This window comes from Pan troglodytes, chromosome 9, assembly GCF_028858775.2.
Source record: "Pan troglodytes isolate AG18354 chromosome 9, NHGRI_mPanTro3-v2.0_pri, whole genome shotgun sequence".
NCBI classification, from domain to species: Eukaryota; Metazoa; Chordata; class Mammalia; order Primates; family Hominidae; genus Pan; species Pan troglodytes.
The window spans coordinates 115,315,293-115,338,046 of NC_072407.2; the positions used below are offsets into that span (position 1 = coordinate 115,315,293).

General features: G+C 43.5%; 1 protein-coding gene across 10 annotated transcripts in view; it reads left to right on the forward strand.

Annotated features, from left to right (window-relative positions):
- Positions 1-22,754, forward strand: part of TTC12 (tetratricopeptide repeat domain 12) — a 58,857-nt gene that overhangs the window by 27,615 nt on the left and 8,488 nt on the right. For all 10 annotated transcript variants that reach the window (XM_508759.7, XM_009424202.4, XM_009424204.5 and 7 more), the window contains 8 exons: positions 2,236-2,404; positions 8,020-8,112; positions 9,186-9,246; positions 10,017-10,154; positions 17,294-17,392; positions 17,866-17,934; positions 20,330-20,431; positions 21,757-21,856. In XM_508759.7, coding sequence (XP_508759.4) covers positions 2,236-2,404; positions 8,020-8,112; positions 9,186-9,246; positions 10,017-10,154; positions 17,294-17,392; positions 17,866-17,934; positions 20,330-20,431; positions 21,757-21,856 — 831 coding nt within the window. The remainder of the gene's footprint in view (positions 1-2,235; positions 2,405-8,019; positions 8,113-9,185; positions 9,247-10,016; positions 10,155-17,293; positions 17,393-17,865; positions 17,935-20,329; positions 20,432-21,756; positions 21,857-22,754) is intronic.

Genomic DNA, 22,754 nt, shown 5'->3' on the forward strand with positions numbered 1-22,754 from the left:
GACTTCCGCACACACCCACTCCCTCCAGGAAAGCTTATGGATCAAAAGCAAGGTAGACAGATGAGGAGCAAGGTTGGTGAAGGGAGGAGGTTGTCAGCATAATGAGTGGTCTCCTCTCTCCTCTCCTCCTGCTCTTTGCAGACTCATGACTTCTGTTCGTGCACTGGCAATGAGGTAGATGGAGTTTTTCTTTTCTTGTCAGCCTAAAATATTGTTCCTTTTTGCTAACCACAGTACCTTTCCAGCATCCTGAGGTTTATAATCATCCCCACCAATATCTTCAGACACTGATTAGCATCTATTATTGAGACAGTAGAATGCCATGGGCATTTTATTTACTGTGCTAACTCTTAGGCTTTTCAAATATTTGCATCTTCCAGAGTTCATTACGTTTTTGTATAATCTTTCTTAATCACTTTTGTAACTTCAACATAAATACAAATTTTACTTACTTCTGTCATTTTTAAAAAGTGTACTTCATAGGAAAAAGTTTGACCCTGGACAGAAACACTGAAAATGGGGATAATGATAGCTATGTCTCCTTTTCACAGGGCTACTGTGGGGAGCCAGCAGTAGAGCTTGTGAATGCAGTTTGCATACTCTGAGATGTTAAGTAGGAGATAATACCTTTTTTTTTCTTCTTTAGTAGAGTAGAGGAATCAAGAACTTAAGAAATTAAGCTCTTGAAAATCTAGACAATACAAAATCAGGGGGCCTATTTCCTGACAAGAATTAAGGGGAGTTATGCCCAGACTACTGTCATCATCAAGGTGCCTTTCTACTCTGTGTAAGACCCTACACCAGCTTAGGGCAGTGTTTTCGCAAACTCCCCTACAGGAGGGCGAGGAAGGCAGGACTTGGCAATGGTATGTCTACTCAGTGCGAATCTGACATAACAATCTGTTTACTCTTTCTGTGAACCTATTTATCGTTTCTGTGAACCTTAAAGTTACATTTTTTTATCATCTGAAAAATATTTTCAGATACCTGTGATGTAAATGCTGTATCACAGGTCAATAAAATCTTGATATATCTAACTCAATAAATGCAAAGCAGTTTTTCAGAAGGGCAAGGGAATGCTTAAAAGTAAGGACATGAAAATATGTCAGTGATCTATTGTGGAGTTGGGAAGAGAAGCCAATTACAGGGTAGGATGTATAATATTTTACACATTATTTATATGAGGGGTGAATAATAGCTCCTTTGGGGAATGGGCTTACCTGGAGGGGGTATCAACTAACTCTGTGTTGTTTGAATTATTTATATCAAGCTACTTTTCTAGTATAAGAACAAAATATATAATCAACAAGGACCTTTCCATTTCAGAAATCAGTAGATCCTATCTTACGTGGACAAGAGTAATTATAGGTGAAGTATAGGATTGAGATGTAATGTTTGCAACGAAAACATGGTTTGATATGTGGGCTACACATAGGATCCTATAGTCCTGTTACTCTGGCTCTTTCAGGGCTAGAAGAGACCTGGTGTGTGTCTTCTACTGGATGCTGTGTGCTGTGTGTAAATGGGTAATCAGTACAGGAGGGAAGAAAGCCAAGGGTGATGAGGTCCAAGTGATGGGGCCCACCCCTTTGAGATCCAGTTTGCTCTGTTTCCTAGCTTAGCCTCATACTGCAGTCTGTACCCTGCAGTTTCAAACAAATTCATGTACCTGGTCAGAAAATGAACCAGACTGCCACCACCCTGGAAGAGCTTGTATTCTAGGAAGGAGGGCACACTTTATTCGTTAGTGCTCTCATGTGATATTCTAGTTTTCTGGATAACATTTCCTCAAATGACTACTCTAGCCGTTGTATGAATATTGATGGCCTAAAGACGTTCCACAATTAAACTGATTTATTTCCCTTTGCTAGTGTTTCCAGATACCACACACCAAGGAAGTTTGACAGTAATGACACAGTTGATTTATGGGTGCCAGTCCCTGTCTGGCACAGTCATGTACTAACTTATTTAATCCTCATGATGTCCCTGTAGGTAGGAACGTAATCCTCATTTTACTGATGAGGAGACCGAGGAGCACAAGAGTTCATTGGTAAGGTCGCTGCCCTGGGCATTCGGACCCAGCAGTCTGGTTCTAGAATCCACACTCTTACACTTCATTATTCTGCCTTCAAATGAGTGGGCACCAGTTGAGTTTCCCATTAGGATAGAGGGCGACAGAGCTAGTTTAATTGCCATGATGGCATGCACAAGACACACAACCTCTGTGTTTTGCAGAGGAAAACCAGCGTGTGCTAGTGATGCACCATGACAGGGCCAGGCTGTTGGCCGCCCTCTTGTCCTCCGAGGTCCTGGCCATCCGGCAGCAGAGCTTTGCCCTGCTGCTGCAGCTCGCCCAGACTGAGAGCGGACGGAGCCTGATCATCAACCACCTTGACCTGACCAGGTAAGCCTCTGCTGGCAGGATCTTCTTGGGACATCTCATGTCATCACTTGACAAGTTCAGGCATGCCTGTCTCCCCTCCTATCTCTGTTGTGCAGAAAGAGCCTTTGACAAGAGTGCTCTGTCATGAGGACCTCTGGGACAGACTCCTGTCCGAACTTGGTACCATGGACGGTTTCACTTCTCCTGAGCAACTGGCTCGTCCCCATCCCACAAATGGTGCAAATGGCAGTGCTTCCTTAGCCAGATCAGGAGCCCCACCTTAAAACAGGTCACTTGCTTCTCCATCTTTGGCCTCGGTCCTATCTCTACCCTGTTCCTGCCATTCCTTTTCTTCTTTTATTCTTATTTGAGGTAATCCTATCTTATTCTACGTGTCCTTAAACCCTTTCTGGAACAAGATGGAGTATGAATAAATAAAACATTTCAAATACTGTTGCATGGAGGTCTTTCCAAAGTGTAAGACTATGGGCATAGAATGTGTGTCCCCTAAGTAGACTTTCTAGAAAGATTACTGAACCACAGTGATTCTGCCCCGTCCTTTATAATTTATTAGTTTATTTTTTAAATCATTTATTTATTTGTTATTTTGCTTACTTGTTTTACGTATTTATTTACTTTTACCTTACTAAGTTTTCAGTTTATTTATCTTTACATGATTAGTTTGAACATATGAAATTGCCACTTATTAGATCTAAAAGGTTGCATGCCAGCCATTTTATGTGGTTCAATCTAACAGAAATAGTGGCAATTATTGTAGCTTGCTTTATAAATGTTTCTCACACAATCTAAAAACAGGAAATGACCCTTCTGAGTTTTTTCATTCACTGCTATTTTGTTTTATCTCCCCTCATCCTGCGGGGTAGGCAAGGTAAGCTTTATTACTTCATGTCACTCATGGGGCAGGAAGAACTGCAGCAAGGAACCAAGGGAATCTCACCCAACTAGGCTGGCCCCCAGGTACTGTTCTGAGGACCCAGCTCCGCTCTGTGTTCCCAGTGGGAAAAGGAGCCAAACCTGCTACAACTGGCTCCTGTTCCTTCCAGATCTTTTTGGGACCCTGCTGAGCCCTCCCACACTGTCCAATTTGGTATGTAGGTCCATGTGTGCCGTGACAGGATGGTTATTAAGCCTTGCCTACGGCTCCCCTTCCAGGCCCAGTCACAGCCTCAGTGGCTCCCAGGAAAGGCTTTGGCAACCCACTGAAGCTCAGGCTGCACGGCAGATGCAGATTGTTAGTGGAGTTCAATTCCCCAAAAGCACATTTCACATTTCAAATGACTCTGCAGTCATTTCCTCGATACCTTCATCGTATTTTTTTAATATTGTTTTTGTCTCTTTGAGTAAATGTAGCTATAGCTATCATGAGCTTTTCCCCTCAAGCTATCTTTGAATTGCTTGAGCTTCAATGTGCATTTTTCCAGTGTCTCGGAGAGTGGCGTTCATGATCACCTCGGGTGGTCCTGCCTACTCTCTCTAAGATAGTCAGAGAAACCTCAGCTTTTTACTTTATGCCCACTAGCCTCCTTAACGTTCATCTCCAGTTGAACCAGACAGAATGGGTTCTCTGTAATGAAACGAGGTAGTTTGAAGCAAGACAGGGCTGCTGCACATAGCCCCATGACCGTCACGGCAGCACACGTATCACATTCCTCCCACAATGTTTATCCTCAGAGAAGAGGTTGAAGGCATGAATGTGTGCTGGCCAAGGGCCAGTGTCATTTTGTAAAAAGTGCTGGGTTTTAGTCTTAAGCGTACTGAGTTTCAATTCCCTGCATGTCTCTGCTTGTGTGACCCAGGAAAGTTATTTAGCATGGACGGGCCCCGGCATCTCATCTGCATCACTCACTTATGATGACACGGGGGGTGATGCAGTTGAATTTTTTCTGCTGCATTGTGCAGAATACTTGAGCAAAAGGAGCTTAAGCAAAATAAAGCCTGGCTTGTTTTGTCACCTAATAAAATGAGACTAAAGATAGCAGCTATTGGTGCGGTGGCTTAAAGACGTCGAGGTCAAAGTCTCTGCCCTTCTCTTGACCTTCCTCACATGGTCATACCTTCCCTCTTGCTGCAACTCCAAGCTTCACATCCTTCTTTAAGACAGGTCAATACCAGCTGGATTGGTCCCTTTTATCAAGAAAACCTACTGCCTATTTCTCTTTGGACAGAATTGTGTCACATGCTACCCCTAGTGGAAAAAAAAAATGGTCCCGACTTCTTCTGTAGTAGAGTTAGGAAGAATAGAAGGGAATGGAGAATATCTGTGAGGTTAGCCAGCAAACAGCATCTGCTACAGAAAAAAAAAAAAAAAAAAGCAACTAACATCAATTAAGCCTGACACATGGTATGATAAGGGCTCAATAATATTTTTATAATCATTTTCTCTTAGGGTATATTGTTTAGAGTCCTAAACTGAAGTAACCTTGCATTTATTAGTTACATGAAAGCATTTTCTCACCTGTGGTTCACTCACAGAGACAGCTGCTTATCAGCAGAGCAGAAAATCTGCCACCAAAAAAGAGGGTATGTGAGGAAATAGAAAGGGACACACCGTCCTCTCTAGGTGCTGAGTCCAGTTAGGATGTGTGCATTGTCACATAGTGAGGGGGCCTAGCTGCTTATGTCTGCCAGGACAAAGCCAAGATGGTCTTAGACTGTTGTCTCATCTGTGCTATTCAGGTTCATTAGCAGTCATCTTCAAGACCGAAGAAAATAGGTTTAAATTGGTGAAGGATGAATCTGAACTAACTGTAAAACAAATAAATTATTTTTGACAGCAGGAGCACTGGAATCCATTCCTGAAGATGTTAGGGATTTGCAGAAGCTTGGCGTCACCTGGGCCCTTAGAAACCATCCAGTCAAGCCCCACTCAGCATAGATGTCCTCTGCGTACCGCCATACAGCCTGTGCATGGTGCCCTCCAGGGGAGACGCCAGCAGTTTTCATTATTTTTAATCTCCATTTGATTCGGGATGGGCACTAACGCAGCTAATAGACTGGGTGGAGGAAGTCTTTCCCCAATTAGCGAGAGGCTGTGGATCTCACCTCCCAAGGTAGCCAACTGTCCATTTCAAGACAGTTCTGATTGAGATAAATTATCTCCTTACACTGTGCACAAGTTTCCTGCCCCGTACTATTCTGGGGCTGATTCTGCCTCCAAACACTGAGGCCCAGGCCCAGACTCCTCCCAGCTTTCCAGTACTTTAGATATCTGAAAATACTGATATATTCCAGGTTAAGCATCCTTGTTACCTCCATCATTCCTTTGATGATTTGGCCTCCAGACCACTCCTAGAATAAGTGGCTAAATAGATCCAGCACCATAGATGTGGGTGACTGGAATTCATATTCCCAAAAGCCCAATCTGATGGCCTGTCATCTGTCTTTCTTAAAGATGTCGAGGTCAAAGTCCCTGCCCTTCTCTGCCCTGTGGCATTTGGTCCTATTGATGACTACTCTTCTGGAAACTCCATCACAGTGATTGTCAGGACACCATCCTTCCTGGCCCCTGTCCTACCTCCTGGCTATTCCTTTGTGGTTTCCTTTGCAAGCCCCCCTATGCTATCACCCTTCCAAGTCAGGGACCCCAGGATCCTACCCTTGGCCCTCTTCCCATCCATGGCTTTCGTCAAGAGGCAAAGGGTGTAAGTCTCACTCTGTTGAGTGTGAGATGAAAACGCCCTTCTGCCACTGGACATCTCTATCACAACATCCACGAGTATCATCGACTTAATAAATCAAAATTGGGTCTTCACACCAGTTCATCTACCTGAATTTCCTGTCTTCATAGAGGGTATCTCCACCTATCCAGTCGCCTAAGCCAATGTCCTGGAAGTGACCTGGCTCTCCCTCACCACATCCATAAGATAGTATGCTGCCAGCTCTTTCTCCTTAGCATCTCCTGAATTCATTTTCTTCTAGTTCTCCTCTACTGTCTCCAATCATTTCTTCCAGGTCTTCATGAGTGTCTCTTTGTGTTTTTACTGTATCTCTTACTCTGCTGCTGCCTCAGTCTGGTCCCTTAGCCTTTATTATCTGGACAATCACAGTTCTCCCCTGGTTGAATTCCTGCCTCTTATACTACCTACTCCAATCCAGCCTCCACCATACACCGAAGGGATTTTTCTAAAATGCACATCTGTTCTGCTATTTTCCTACTTAACACACTGAAATGACTACTCCTTGTAAGGCTGGTTCTCCAATTACTGAGAAATATAATGGCTAGGAATCACATGAGGACTTTATAAAAAAGCAGCCTCCTGGAGCTTCCTCCCATTCAGAGTGACTGAGGAATCTGTCCCAGAGACCCCCACCACCAACCACACATTGGAGAACAGGACCCAACAGGGCAAAGTACAGACTTTCCAGCAGGCCCTAGAAGGCCCCCAGGATCTGGGCTCTGTCCAGCTCTCTACCATCCCCTGTTCTCCCCTCACATCCTAAGCATTAACTGCATGCCAGCAGTCCCCAAATGTGCTCCTGCAATTCTATGCCCACATAGTCTGTGACTGCAGGCTGCTTTGCCTGACATGCCTCTGTACCCATCCCTGTGGGCCCGACACTGGCCTGCAAGCTGCCTGGAGCCAGGACATTGTCTTGTTTCATCATTATGACCTCAGAACTGACCACATTGCCTGGTACACAGTCAGTGCTTGTTCATTGTGATTGGCCAAATGGATAAACGAATGAATAGCTAACACTACACTTCAAGAGACACTGAAGTGTCATCTATTGAAGGCTTCTTCACTTCCATGCCCACACCTTCCACCAGCGAGACTCTGGTCCCCTCAACATGTGTCTGTCTCTAACATATCACCTAAGACAGTTTATCTTATTTATTTACATGTGTATCACTGTAGGAGACCAGGAGCTCAGTACTGAGCACAGTATACTTAGCACCTTATAGATGCTTAATGCAAGTTTGCTGGATGAACAAATTACTCTTACTTCCATTGTCATGGTGCCAGTAAGTCCGTTTGGGCAGCCTGAGATTTCATCAGGTGTTTTTTGGCATCTGTGTTAGACTGTTTGCTCATTTTGTGTTTGTAAGTGGCTAAAAATCCTTAAATCTTTCTCATAGGAACCAGTTATAAACCAGGTCTCACAATTCTGTTACTTATGCAGAATTTCCAGCTCTAAGTGGAGGACTTTGAGCTTAACCCTATTAAATTTAATCTAATATATTCAGCAGCCTGTCACAATCTTGTTAAATCTTTATTCCATCACCCACCTTATTAGGGGGCCCTCCCACTTTAGTCATCAGCAGATTAGTAAGCATGCCATTTAGATGTCATCTAAGTTAATGAACCTGACTGAGCCAGAGTCACATGGCAGAGTCACAGAAACTCCTTCTGAGCTGGCGTCCGATAATCAATAAACTTTGGTTAAAAGTATTCAGCATTCTGGGGATTCACATTAAGTGGTGGAGCCAACCACTTAAGAGTATCTGTCTCTGGGTGGGCAAGGAGCTAGGCTTCCTAGGAGGGCATGACAAGGCACGCTTTCTGCTTATTTCACCCGGATGCTGACTCCTTTTTTGGTTTCCTTGCAAGGTTACCCTGTTGGGATGTTGTTAGTTGGAGGACAGCTACCTCTGAGGTTATTATGGTTTTTTGCAGATTATTGGAAGCCCTGGTGTCATTTCTTGATTTCTCGGATAAGGAGGCCAACACTGCTATGGGACTGTTCACAGACTTGGCTCTGGAAGAAAGGTAATTTTTTTATTTGTAGAAATTGACATTTCTTCTTCACTCTTTGTTGAACTGTCTGATCTTTAAAAATGTGCCGTATTCAGAGAGGCTAGGCCAAGTCTCCAAGTGAGTATTGCAAGATTCACTGAGTAGGAGGGCTGATGCCTCCCAGGGGGCTGCAGCCACCCACTCCCATTTTAGTCACTCTGCATAGAGACTGACCCGGGCCTCCATGGGTTTGGAAGCAGCAGCATACTTAAAGCAGTGCCTCTCACAGTAGGCAAGCCTCCCAAGTGTCAGGAACCTTCCTCCCTCCTAATCAGTGCCTGGTACATAGGAGCTGCCCAGCAAATTTGCGTTGAATGAACCTGAGCGAGCCAGCGAGCCAGCAAGCAAGAATGAACAGTCAACTGCAGCCTCCTCGGGGGTTGCCAGTGACATTATGAGTAATGACCTCCTTCTGCCCCATGGCTTTGTGTTGTTTTGTTTTGTTTTGTCTAGCTGCTGGGGATGATAGTAAGGGTCTTAGTTTTCATAATTTTTCAGGTGCTTTTTTTTAAAGTGCATCTTGTGTTTTAAATTTCCTCACAAATTTTAGGACACCTTGCTTAGAGATGATAATAGGATGAGAGAGCTCACAGGCAGGCCAGCCAGCTGGCACGGGCCGGGGTATGGAACAGTGGCCATAGAGTGTGGAGATGCGCATGCATCCAGGCCCTCCCAGTGGCTCCGATGGGTAAACATGCTTGCATGGTATTTGCCTTCCGCACCGCACACACACGCTGTAGACTCAGAGCAGGGGTTGGGGGTAAGTCAGCTTGGCAGAAGCCTAGAGATTCCAGTAGCTCCTGCTTAAGAGAGCCACCATCTGAGATCTGTTGTTTAACATCAAAGGCAATTCTCCAGACTCAGAAAAATTAGAGCCACATTACATACACAGTGACATGCTTTTTTCTTTCTTTGGTTCTGAATTGTCCATGCACACTCTAAATCATATGGACCTAGAGTTTGCAACATTAACTATCTGAGACACTGTATTTATGTTATAGTTTATGCAATGTAAAAATAAATCCTGGCTGATGGTTTCTCAACAGATTCCAAGTCTGGTTCCAGGCCAACCTTCCAGGTGTTCTCCCTGCACTCACAGGCGTTCTGGTGAGCAAACTGTCATTTTCATCCTCTGTAACAGACACTCTCAGGAGCGTGAATGAGGCTGTTTAAACACAATTTACAATCCAGAACAACTATTGTCTCTCGGTTGATTAGTCATTTATTCACAGCTGGAATTTACACAATTCTCAGTTATTGAAACAGCTACAGGAGGGACAGGTGGAGGTGGCATATGGATGGCGCTGGTTACAGGGGAGGAAAAGCTGGATATGGGTGGCATCTTAAGTGAAGGTGGATAGAGTTCGTCAGTCTCCATCAGTCCCCTGCTGACACTAAGTATGACGTGCAACCCTGTTCCCAGATGGAAGTCATCCTGTCAGGAAGACCAGTGTAGCAATTTGAGCTGATAAGGCAGTGAATAGTGTGGGGGGCAGGGCTTCTCCTTGGAGAGTGTGTTGCAACTGGAGCCTATCCCATATGAACCTTAGAAGTTTCAGGGGCCCTTAGAGAGCATAACCACACCTCAGCATGTCACAGCTATGGAAATGGAGCCTCTGAGAAGGGAAGGGATTTGCCCAGGTCCTCCCAGCTGGTTGGTGGAGGAGCTGGGATTAAGCCCTAGGCCAAGACCCTTTTGGGTTTACCCCTCTATGTGCCTCCATCCGTTGCCAGTGAGACCCCAGGGATGCCCCTGTGTGACATGAAGCTATCTGGTTGGTTCGCGGGCCTTTTGGTGAGTGAGGGATGCACCTAGAGATCATGCGGCATCCTTTGCCTGCTCTCTGAGGCTCTGCCTTCTCTCGATTCTTATTTAGAAGACAGATCCCAAGGTAAGCAGCTCCTCGGCTCTGTGCCAGTGCATTACCGTCATGGGAAACCTCAGTGCTGAGCCCACTACCCGAAGACACATGGCGGCCTGTGAGGAATTTGGGGATGGCTGCTTGAGCCTCCTGGTATGTTAGCTTTTCTATTCAAAATTGGTCTTTATCCTCTTTGGGGGCATTAGCTTCTTCTTAGTTATCTGGCTTTTCCAAAAATTCTGTTTCTGTGGGTGCTGGGTGGCGCCAGTGGCTTATCCCTTCTGTAACCACGGATTTTATGCACTGCTGGCCTTAAAGAGCCCCGCAGATCAAGTCTCATTTGCCCTGGGGAGATTTGAAGGATTTTTTTTTAATTTTTAAAAATTATTTATTTATTTATTTATTTATTTATTTATTATTTAACTTTTAAATTCAGGGGTACATGTCTAGGTTTCTTATATAAGTAAACTTGTGTCATGGGGGTTTGTTGTACAGATTATTTCGTTACCCAGGTATTAAGCCTAGTACCTATTATTTATTTTTCCCCATCCTCTCCCCCTTCCTCCCTTCTGGCAGGCCCCAGTGTGTGTTGTTCCCCTCTATATGTCCATGTGTTCTCATCTTTTAGCTCCCACTTACAAGGAAGAACATGTGGCACTTAGTTTTCTGTTCCTGCATTAATCTGCAAAGGATAATAGCCTTTAGCTCCACCCATGTTCCTGCAAAGGACATAATCTCATTCTTTTTTATGGCTCTGTGGTATTCCATGGTGTATATGTACCACATTTTCTTTATCCAGTCTATCATTGATGGGCATTTAGGTTGATTCCATGTCTTTGCTATTGTGAATAGTGCTGCAGTGAACATATATGTGCATGTGTCCTTATAATAAAAAGATTTCTATTCCTTTGGGTATATACCCATTAATGGGATTGCTGGGTCAAATGGTATCTCTGTTTTAGGTCTTTGAGGAATAGCCACACTGTCTTCCACAATGGTTGAACTACGTCACACTCCCACCAACAGTGTATAAGTGTACCTTTTTCTCTACAGCCTTGCCAGCATCTGTTATTTTTTGACTTTTTAATAATTGCCATTCTGACTTGTGTGAGATGGTATCTTGTGGTTTTGATTTGCATTTCACTAATGATATCAGTGATATTGAGCTTTTTTTCATGTGCTTCTTGGCCATATGTATGTCTTTTGAAAAGTATCTCTTCATGTCCTTTGCCCACTTTTTAATGGGGTAGTTTATTTTTCTCTTGTAAATTTTTTTAAGTTCTTTATAGATGCTGGATATTAGACCCTTGTCAGATGCATAGTTTGCAAAAACTTTCTCCCATTCTATAGGTTGTGTGTTCACTCTGTTGATAATTTCCTTTGCTGTGCAGAAGCTCTTTAATTAGATCTCATTTGTCAGTTTTTGCTTTGGTTGCGATTGCTTTTGGTGTCTTTGTCATGAAATCTTTGCTCGTTCCTGTGTGTAGAATGGTATTGCCTAGGTTATCTTCCAGGGTTTTTATAGTTTTGGATTTTACATTTAAGTCTTTATTCCATCTTGAGTTAATATTTGTATATTGTGAAAGGAAGGGGTCCAGTTTCAGTCTTCTGCATATGACTAGCCAGTTTCCCCAGCATCATTTATTGAATAGGGAATCCTTTCCCCATTGCTTGTTTTTATCAGGTTTTTTGAAGATCAGATAGTTTTAGGTATGCGGTCTTATTTCCGGGTTCTTTATTCTGTTCCATTGGTCCATGTGTGTGTTTTTATACCAGTACCATGTGTTTTGGTTACTGTAGCCCTGTAGTATAGTTTGAAGTCAGGTAACGTGATGCCTCCAGATTTGTTCTTTTTGCTTAGGATTGCCTTGGCTATTCAGGCTTCTTTTTGGTTCCATATGAATTTTAAAATAGTTTTTTCTAGTTCTGTGAAGAATGTCAATGGTAGTTTAATAGGAATTGCATTGAATCTATATATTACTTTAGGCAGTATGGCCATTTTAACAATATTGATTCTTCCTGTCCATGAGCACAGAATGTTTTTCCATTTGTTTGTGTTATCTCTGATTTCTTTGAACTGTGTTTTGTAGTTCTTCTTGTGGAGATCTCTTTCACTTTCCTGGTTAGCTGTATTCCTAAGTATTTTCTTTTGGTGGCAATTATAAATGAGATTGCATTTCTCATTTGGCTCTTGGTTTGACTGATGTTGGTGTATAAGAATGCTAGTGACTTTTGTATGTTGATTTTGTATCCTGAGACATTGCTGAAGTTGTTAATTAGCTTCAGGAGCTTTTGGGCCAAGACTGTGATTTTTTCTAGATACAAGATCATGTCGTCTACAAACAGAGGTAGTTTGACTTTTTCTCTTCCTATATAGATGCCCTTTATTTTCTCTCTTGCCTGATTGCCATGGCCAGGACTTCTAATGCTATGTTGAATAGGAGTGGTGGGAGAGGGCATCCTTATCTTGTGCTGGTTTTCAAGGGGAGTGCTTCCAGCTTTTGCCCATTTAGTATGATGTTGGCCATGGGTCTGTCATAGATGGCTCTTATTACTTTGAGGTATATTCCTTTAGTATGTAGTTTATTGAGAGTTTTTAACATGAAGAGGTGTTGAATTTTATCAAAAGCCTCTTCTGCATCTATTGAGATAATCACATGGTTTTTGTTCTTAGTTCTATTTGTGATGAATCACATTTATCTATTTGTGTATGTTGAACCAACCTTGCATCCCAGAGATAGTCTACATCATTGTGACGGATAAGCTTTTTGATGTGCTGCTAGATTCAGTTTGCCAGTATTTTGTTGAGGACTTTTGCATGAATGTTAATAAAGGATACTGGCCTGAAGTTTTCTTTTTTGTGTGTGTGTCTGCCAGGTTTGGGAATCAGGATGATGCTGGTCTCACAGAATGAGTTAGGAAGGAGTCCCTCTTCCTTGATATTTTGGAATAGTTTTAGCAGGAATAGTACCACTTCTTCTTTGTACATCTGGTAGAATTCAGCTGTGAATCTAGCTGGTCCTGGGCTTTTTTTGATTGGTAAGCTCTTTATTACTGACTCAATTTCAGAGCTCATTATTGGTTTGTTCAGGGATTCAATTTTTTCCTGGTTCAGCCTTTGGATGGTGTATGTGTCCAGAAATTTATTCATTTCTTCTAGATTTTCTAGTTTATGTGCATAGAGGTGTTCATAATATTCTCTGATGGTTGTTTTTATTTCTGTGGGGTCAGTGGTGATATCCCCCCTGTTGTTTCTGATTGTGTCTATTTGCATATTCTCTCTTTCCTTCTTTTTTAGTCTAACTAGTGGTCTATTTTATTAATTTTTTCAAGAAACCAGCTTTAGGATTTATTGATCTTTTGAATAGGTTTTTATGTCTCAGTCTCCTTCAGTTCAGCTCTGATTTTGGTTATTTGTTGTCTTCTGCTAGCTTTGGGATTTGTTTGCTCTTAGTTCTCTAGTTGTTTTAGTTGTGGTGGTAGGTTGTTAACATGAGATATTTCTAACTTTTTAGTTAGAAATATCTGTTAGGGCATTTAGTGCTATAGATTTCCCTCTTAACACTACCTTACCTATGTCCCAGAGATTCTGGTATGTTGTATCTTTGTTCACATTAGTTTTAAAGAACTTCTTGATTTCTGCCTTAATGGTTTATTTGCCCTAAAGTCATTCTGGATCAAATTATTCAATTTCCATGTAATTATATAGTTTTGAGTTCATTTCTTAGTCTTAATTTCCAATTTGAGTGTTAAGATTTCAGTTATTTTGCATTTGCTAAGGACTATTTTACTTCCAAATATGATTGATTTTAGAGTATGCACTATGTGGCGATGAGAAAAATGTATGTTCTGTTGTTTTCATTTGGAGAAATCTGTGTATGTACATCAGGCCCATTTGATCCAGTGCTAAGTTCAGGTCCTGAATATCTTTGTTGATTTTCTATCTCAGTGATCTGATATTGTCAGTGGGGTGATAAAGTCTCCTGCTGTTATTGTGTGTCAGACTAAGTCTCTTTGAAGGTCTCTAAGAACTTGCTTTATGAATCTGGATGTTTCTGTGTTTGGTGCATAAATATTTAGGATAGTTAGATCTTCTTGTTGAATTGAACCCTTTACCAATATGTGTAATGCCCTTCTTTGTCTTTTTTGGTCTTCGTTGGTTTAAAACCTGTTTCATCTAAAACTAGGATTGCAACGCCTGCTTTTTTTCTGTTTTCCATTTGCTTGGTAGATTTTTCTCCATCCTGTTATTTTGCCTATGTGTGTCATTGCTTGTTGGATGGGTCTCTTGAAGACAGCATACCAGTGGATCTTGGTTCCTTGTCCAGCTTGCCACTCTGTGTCTTGGGACATTTGGCTCAATTTGGCTCATTTACATTCAAGGTTAGTATTGCTATGTGTGGATTTGATCCCATCATCATGATATTAGATGGTTATTTTGCTGACTTATTTATGTGGTTGCTTTATAGTAATGCTGGTCTATGTACTTCAGTGTGTGTTTGTAGAAGCTGGTAATGGTCTTTCCTTTCCATATTTAGTGCTTTCTTCAGGAGCTCTGGTACGACAGGTCTGGTGGTAATGAATTTCCTCACCATTTGCTTATTTCTCCTTTACTTATGAAGTTTAATTTGGCCAGAAATGAAATTCTGGGTTGGAATTTATTTTCTATAATGATGTTGAATATTGGCCTCCAGTCTCTTCTGGGTTGTAGAGTTTCTGCTGAGAGGTCTGCTGTTAGTCTGATGGGCTTTCCTTTGTAAGTGACCTGACCTTTCTCTCTAGTTGCCTTTAATATTTTTTCTTTCATTTTGACCTTGGAGAATTTGATGATTATGTGTCTTGGGGGTGATCTTATATCTTACTGGGGTTCTCTGCATTTCCTGAATTTGAATGTTGGCCTCTCTAGCTAGGTTGGGGAAGTTCTTATGAATGATATCCTGAAATATGTTTTCCAAATTGGTTCCATTCTCCTCATCTCTTTCAGGGACACCAATTAGATGTAGATTGGGGCTCTTTACATAATTCTATATTCCTCAGAGGTTTTTCTCATTCCTTTTTATTCTTTTTTTATCTATTCTTGTCTGACTGTCTTATTTCAGAAAGCCTGTGTTCAAGCTCTGAGATTCTTTCCTCTGATGGGTCTATTCTGGTATTAACACTTGTGATTACATTATGAAATTCTTGTAGTGTGGTTTTTCAGCTCTATCAGGTTGGTTATGCTCTTTTCTGTACTGACCATTTTCTCTGTCAGCTCCTTCATTGTTTCATTATGATTTTTGGCTTTCTTGGTGTGGGTTTCAATGTACTCCTGTAGCTCAATGAACTTCATTCCTATTCATATTCTGAATTCTATTTGTGTCATTTCAGCCATGTCAGCCTGGTTTACAGCCCTTTCTGGAGGGGTGTTATGGTTGTTTGGAGGAAAGAAGGCATTCTGGCTTTTTGAATTATCAGGTTTATCATGTGGATTCTTTCTTATCTTTGTTGATTTCTCTACTGTCAATCTTTGAGATTACTGACCTTTGGATAAATTTTTTTTCTTTTATCTTATTTGATGATCTTGAGGGTTTTATTGTGGTATAAGGTGGCTTCAGCTGACTGGCTTTATTTCTAGAAGATTTTAGGAGGTCAGTATTCAGCTCCCAACTTCTGGACTGGATGCTCTAACTCTGAGGGACTTGTATTGGGCCTCAACTTTGTTTTCTGGCTCCTCTAGGTTAAGAATACACTTTACTGGGGGAGCCAAGGTGATCCCGAACCTCTGGTCACTACACTCCAATGGGTGGTGTTAGCCCAAGAATTTCATAATGTGGTGACAATGGGACCTTAACTTGTTCACTCATGCCAACAGCAGCGGAAGACCTGTGGCAGAGTGCTAGCAGGTGTCAGGGTGCCTGCCTCCCTGCGGGTGTTTGCCACAATGGCAGAGGCAACGAAGCTGGGGGAGAGGGTCCCTGCTGATGACTGTGTGTGTGGTCATGCTGAAGATTGTGCCTTCTCTGTGCCTCACAAGCAGAGGAGGTTGCTCCTAGGGGGAGAAGGATCTGCTGTACTCTATGCCATGCTAGCACAAGGGCAAGGTGCTGGTAGGGGTGGGGCTGGCTGTGCCCATCAAGACTCCATCTGCAATGGTGATCAGCGCGAAGAGGAGGGGCAGGACTGCCCTCCCATGCTCTGGCAGGGCAAGGAAAGCAAAACCTGCCTGATCAGACACTCACCAGCAAAGTGATGTGGGGAGTTGCCCTGGGCCCAGGGGAAGCTGCAGTGTGGGGAGGGAGCATGTGGGCTGGTGCATGGTGATAGGGGTACCCTGCTGGTGCTCTCCACTGGTCAGGCCTGGTCTGCCAGTGCAGAAGCTATGGTGTGGGCCCCCAGAGCCCCCAAGACTGCTCAGCAAGCAGGTGTGGCCTGGCTGGGGCCCCCGGAGAGGCCAGCAGAGCAAGGGGTCCTCAAGTTGGACTGGCCCTGTTTGATGGGCAAGAAAGACCACCCTGCAGAGTTCAGGTCTGATGATTCCCCGAGGGCTAAAGTCTCCTGTGGGAGCAAGTTGAGCCTAGTGGGGATGGCTGTCCCTGGCCATGCTCCACTACAGACACTTCCACGCCCAACCCTCTGGGCTCCACATCAACTGGCTTGCCACCCCTACCACTTCTCTAAGCAGCTCTCCCTGACAACTCGATGAGTGTCTGTGCTGGTCAAGGGGATTTCTCCTGCCAGGGTTCCAGAGGCCTATGATGAGATCAGGTTGCTCTTTGCCAGTTCAACTCACCCATTCCCCAAGAGCCTTTGGGGACCAAGAACAAGCCTTGGTACATAGGCTTGCATGCAGCATTCCCAGTTACTCCCTTTCCGCCCTGCTTTTGCATCTTCCCTTCATCTACTCTCAGTGCCTTCCCTTTGAAGATATGTTAGGAGCATGTCAGTCATCTCTGTCCCTTAGTGGGAGCTGTTCCACCTGGCTGCATCTAGTTAGGCATCTTGCCTGATCCTGATTTGAAGGATTTTTCTGGTGGAGTTGAATGATCACCCATCTCAGCAGCTCACTCTTCACTTTAAACCCAGGACCAACCTCAGCCATAGTCCCATGGCAGAGGCACCAGAGACTCCTTCCAAGTCTCCTGGACCAACACTAACTCATAGAACTGGTCTCTGATCCTCCACCATCATTTAGGTTCATGACATTGGCAATTTAGGGAGTGTGGGGAACTCTGAGACCCTTGTCCAAAGGAAAAGATGACCATAAAAAGCTGTAAGGCAAAAAGGTCATTGGTTACCTTGTTTTGTTTCCCAAGGCCAGGTGTGAGGAGGATGTGGACCTGTTCAGAGAGGTTATCTACACACTCCTGGGACTCATGATGAACCTGTGTCTTCAGGCTCCCTTTGTCTCTGAGGTATGGCATTCTTGTCTCCCTGCCTGGAGCCCTGGGACAACCTGTACACATTCTGTGGCATAAAACCATTCTCATGTTCACGAAGAGACAGAAGTATGTACACTCACACACTGGCCGTGGAATGGGAAAAGGCTGGAGGGATGTGCTCTCCCTTTGCTCTGCTGAGGGGTGGATGGATCACCACTCAGTCATGTATTCACTCAGAAAACAGACTGGGTATCCAAGGTGTGCTGAGCAGAGTATGAGGTGCTGCGTTTACAAAGTCAAAGGTGGTTCCTGCTATCAGGGTAATGCCCTGGAGTTAGGGGAGACAGACATGGGGAGGAATAAAAGCAGTAAAAGATGGTGTTGTGAGGGAACGTGGGCACAGTGTGGTGGTGCTAAAAAGGAGATGGTGCTCAGAAGAAGCTCCACTGAGAATTCAGATTGTCAGAAAATTTAAATCTCCTCCTGGCCTCTCCCCATTGTTGTAGGTTTGGGCTGTGGAGGTGAGCAGAAGGTGCCTGTCTTTACTAAACAGCCAGGATGGAGGAATCCTGACAGTAAGTTTCTCCCAGGGAAATCCAGAAGCAGCTTCCATTGTTCTTGTTTTGTTTTGTTTTGTTTTGTTTTGTTATCCGTGTAATCTTTTTGAAGTTGCCACCTTTGAGAATCTGCTGACTCTGAGATATGGTGTGGATATACTATTCAGAATAATGTACACAAGCACATAAATACCAGGTTTTGTCTACAGTTTCAGGGATTTGGTGACCTCCTTGCCGTGTCCGTCATCTGTGGATCCCCTAGAGTCCAGGAACCCAACTTAAGAATCCCCCTTCCGTATGGTCTGAAATTTAACCAGCTTAGATGATATGATCGATCTGATCTGTCCTATTTCAAAATATCCTGTGCAAATTGGACAGATCAAGTGTCCAGCTTATTTAGAATCCCTTTTTTCCATAAGAAAAAAAAAAAAGCCAAGCCCATATTTTAAGCCAGTGATCCTAGAGGTTGTTTGTGCATAATAGTTTTACCCTCTTTTTAAAATATATGCTGAAATGGCTTTCTCAATTCTGTGTCTGACATTTGAATAAGAAAACTGAGAAAGGCCTATATGTTAGCACAGTGCATCAGGAGAAGAATATTAGTATGATTCAAGAGGCTATTTGCCATCACCCTAGAACGTATTCTTCACTCACGTTAAGTGATCGCCCCTGTTTTTCTCCCTGTCAGGGCAGGACCCTAATGGCTAGAGAAGCAATTAGGGCCACATCTAGGGTGGGTCTGGGAAACCAGCCTTTCAAGGGTTGCAGACTGAGGACTGCCTCCACAGTTTAAAAAAGGTTCTGAGTAGATCCAACATACCCTGTTTGGGGGTAGCACTCTTTAAATGTCCCCAAAGTCAACTCAGACAGGATAGGGCAAAGGTTTTGTGCGTGTGCATTTTCACAGACGGGGCATCGTAGCTTTCATCAGATCCTCAAAAGAGGCCTATGACCCCCAAAGTGGTAAGCACCACCGTTCTCGGATGGTCCAGACCTAAAGGTGGGCCTACACTAGTCCCTGAGTAAACCTTTAGGAGAGCTCTTGGGCCAGATTTCCCCAGCATTCCTTGTGTGCCACGTTGGGTGCTTCCCAGCTTGCTGAGCAGAGCAGCAGCTTCACCATGGGCATCTGGTCCTTGTCTAGCACAGTCTCCACTGTCTTGGGCCTGAAAGGGGATCCGTGGTGTCAACTATAGCAAAATTCTAGGATCTTTAGGAAGCAGATTAGGGAAACAAGATTGATAATACACAAGTTTATCTTTTCTCCCTCTGGAGACCTCATTAAAATGAGATTAAAGCCACTGGGGGGGAACAAAAAAAGTAGAGACCTACATTGACAGTGAACAGGCAATGGTTACCAATAGGTAAGTAATTTTAACAAGTTTCCTGAAGATGGAGAACAGCTGCAAGGGTGGTAATTAATGAGGCAGGGCTGAGGAAACCTTTGTATGGAGTACAAATGGAGGAACACGTAGCTGGGCAGTAGCAGGTTTGCCTTATAATACCCTGGAGAGGAGGAAGATTTCAAAACTCCCGATACAACAGAGAGCAGAAGTACAAGGCAGTGGAGCTGCATTTGCTGGCAGGCATCTATCCTCCAGGCATAAAATCAGAACACTTTTATCTCTAAAGAACTGAAAAACTGGAGAAAACATTTTTCTTTCTAGTATACGGGGGTGCCACCTCTATATCTTTCCATACTTCTGATAAACTTCCCATAAACATAGCATGCCCAAACATATTTTCTTGCTTTTTTCATACATGTGATTGGGCAGGTAAGGGTCAACCAGACATTGCAGGAAAGCTACACACATAAATAGGAAAACCAAGATAAACATAAAAATTGATCCAAAAGAAATAGAGATGATATAGGAAACAGAAGAAAAAAATAGTAACTATCATTTGTATCCTGAGAAAGATTTAAGATAGTTATATCCATAAAAGAGTAACAGCTTGCCATTTATTTTTAAAAAAAAAAAAGGAAAGAAGAGCTGGGAAATAAAGTAAATGAACTATCCCAGAAACTAGAACAAAAGACAAAGATTTGAAAAGATAAAGATAAATGACACAGGAGACCAATCCAGGAAATCAAACATCTCCTTATAAAGGGCCTGCTGATATCAGAGCTCTGGGAGGAATCACAAGGGAGAACTTCCTTTCTCAGAGTTGAACTGGTTGATCCTGTGTGAAGCTGAAATAATATGGGCCTCTGGGTGGCAAGGGGCTATGATTACAGCTCCTTGACAGCTTTATTAAAAAGAACAGTGCTTTCTATTATTTGGCCATCATATTTTTTATATTTTGCTTCCAATATTAATGATTGCTTTTGCCTCACCAAACTCCCCGTTAACTTTTAAAGGTTGTCAGCATTTCTGAAAAGGACATTTAATTATCCTCTTTCTGCTGTACTCAGAGAGCTGCTGGTGTTCTGAGCCGGACCCTTTCTTCCTCTCTGAAAATTGTTGAGGAGGCCCTGCGAGCAGGAGTGGTAAAGAAAATGATGAAATTCCTGAAGGTAAGATCACTTTATTGGTTACAACCCCTGAAATGTACAGAAGTCTCCTATTTTATTCGGGGAACAGAATTAAGGTGGGCTTTGTTTGGTTAATGTGCTGCCATTTCTTCCTTGCTAGATTTTAAACTTCTTGGATAGGGATTTGCTTCTGCCTGTCTACCCAGACCATACTCTGAACATCAACAACAGATTGTTGAATAAATAAGAAAATTGTTCATTAGATACATCCATAAAACCTGCTTACCCCTCAAGCCTGACTTTAAAATATATGGCCACTGTTCTTGATAAAAATGATCTGAGTGGCTTTCTGTAACGTTTCTCAGGCACATTGTTTTGCGCAGGTTTTGCTACTCATGATGCTTTATACAGTTATCTGGAGAGTGTTGGATGGAACTCCATCTATGAGACATGTAGTCTGCAGAATTACCATGTGACCAAAAGATGTTGGGATTTCCCTGTGAAATGAGTGTGGTGAATCTAAGCAAGCCAGTGGAGCAGTTATCTGGATTCACCTGCAAGGGCGAAGGGGATTATTATACTGGGCTGCCATCTCAGAATCCCACCTATGATGTGTGTGCCCATGAGGTCCATACACCCATGTTAGTGTGGTGACACATGGCTTTTATTCATAAAGCATCAGGCTGAGTGGTGCAGGGAAGCATGCTCTGCGGGCTGCTGCTGGGGCAGCGGTAACGCTGAGGGGGCAGCACAGGGGGTCTGAGTTTAGATTGCCACTTGAACAATGACTGTCATTCATTATAACTTTTGCAAACCCACCAAAAGCTCCTGATGGCATGCATGCCCATGCATCACACGTGCATACGTGCACACATGCCTTTTAAAGACCCCACATGGGTGATTGCAAGGGCTGTGTTTGACAGTTGTCATCTCTTAAAATGATGTAGGTTCCTGAAGTTCCTCATGCAGGACTGTCAGCCTGACAGCCTTAGCAAGTCAGTCCTCATTCTCAAATGGGAAAATGACATGGGAGGGCCTTTTCCTCCCTTTTTGGTAGATCTGCCATTCATCAGCATCATTCTCTTCTCAGCCACTTGCTCATAAAGCCTTCCGGAAGCAATTACTCAGGTGTACATGACAGGCCTACATTCCTGTCAGGGGTGTGGGCTGGGTTAGAGAGGATGCGGGTGACACTCTGTTCCAGCAGGGACCATGCCTGCCCACCAGGAAGCACATGCCGTTCTCAGTAGAATTCTCTTTTCAGAGTTTAGGAAGCCACTAGCACTATAATAACTGCTCGCTGTGGTTTGTGGTCAAGAGCAATCATAGCACTGATTTTATTTTTCTAATTTCATTCTGAAATCTAGACAGGAGGTGAGACTGCATCACGTTATGCTATAAAGATACTAGCTATCTGCACGAATAGTTATCATGAAGCTCGGGAAGAAGTAATAAGACTGGATAAAAGTAAGTGATAATTTCCTTAAGGGAGCCCTCGTCCCAGAGGTTCATCCACCCTTGAAGCTGCAAAGGGAACTGTGGTCGAGGAGGAACTTAGCAGCAATGCTGTTAACCTCTCCCAGACTTCAGCAATGTTTACAGAAGATGTTTCACATCCAGATCTGAAAGCATTTAATTAGCCTTTTGGTTGCACACAGGTAGAATGTCCAGGCTGGAGAGCCAGCTGACAGATGGCTCAAAGATAACAGGGTCAAAACTAGGAAACTCCCTCCTCTCACCAAGTTCAGTTCTCTGCCTTCACAGAAGGAGGGGGGGAGACACCTTCAACGTTTAGTGGACAAGGGAAATATCAGAGTCTGAGCCTAGCTTTAGTCCAGTAACTTAAACCGGCTGTAGTTATTCACAGCAGGCTTCCCAGGAGAGGCAGCCTGCTAATGTTCTTCTTACCAACTCCCTGGAATGCACAGAAGGTGAACTGAAGGAGGCTCCACCATGGAAGCGGCAGCCTTTCTCCTGGATCCTGTTGCATACCCTGCAGGTGTAGGTTGCTGGCACATTGCCTCCACCTGGGGGCTGTCAGATGGGACCTCTCACCCTGGCGCAGTGAGAGGTTAAGAACAGGCTTTCAAGAAGACAGACCTGTCTGACACACAGCATTCATTCATCTAACAACTGTGTTGTGCTGGGCACTGTTCTAGGAAGCCGAGATACTTCAGAGGTTCAGCAAGGAGTTGAGGAGGTTCATATGCATTCAGTGAATGTTTGCTGATGAGTGAGTGAACAAGTTCTGCTGCAGAGTTACTGGGGAAGCTCGGTGTCCGCTGACATCTCCCTGCACCCCTCAGCACCCAACAGGAGGCTGTCCTGTTGCCAGCCTCCTATTTTGGGATTAAAAGGAGCTGTT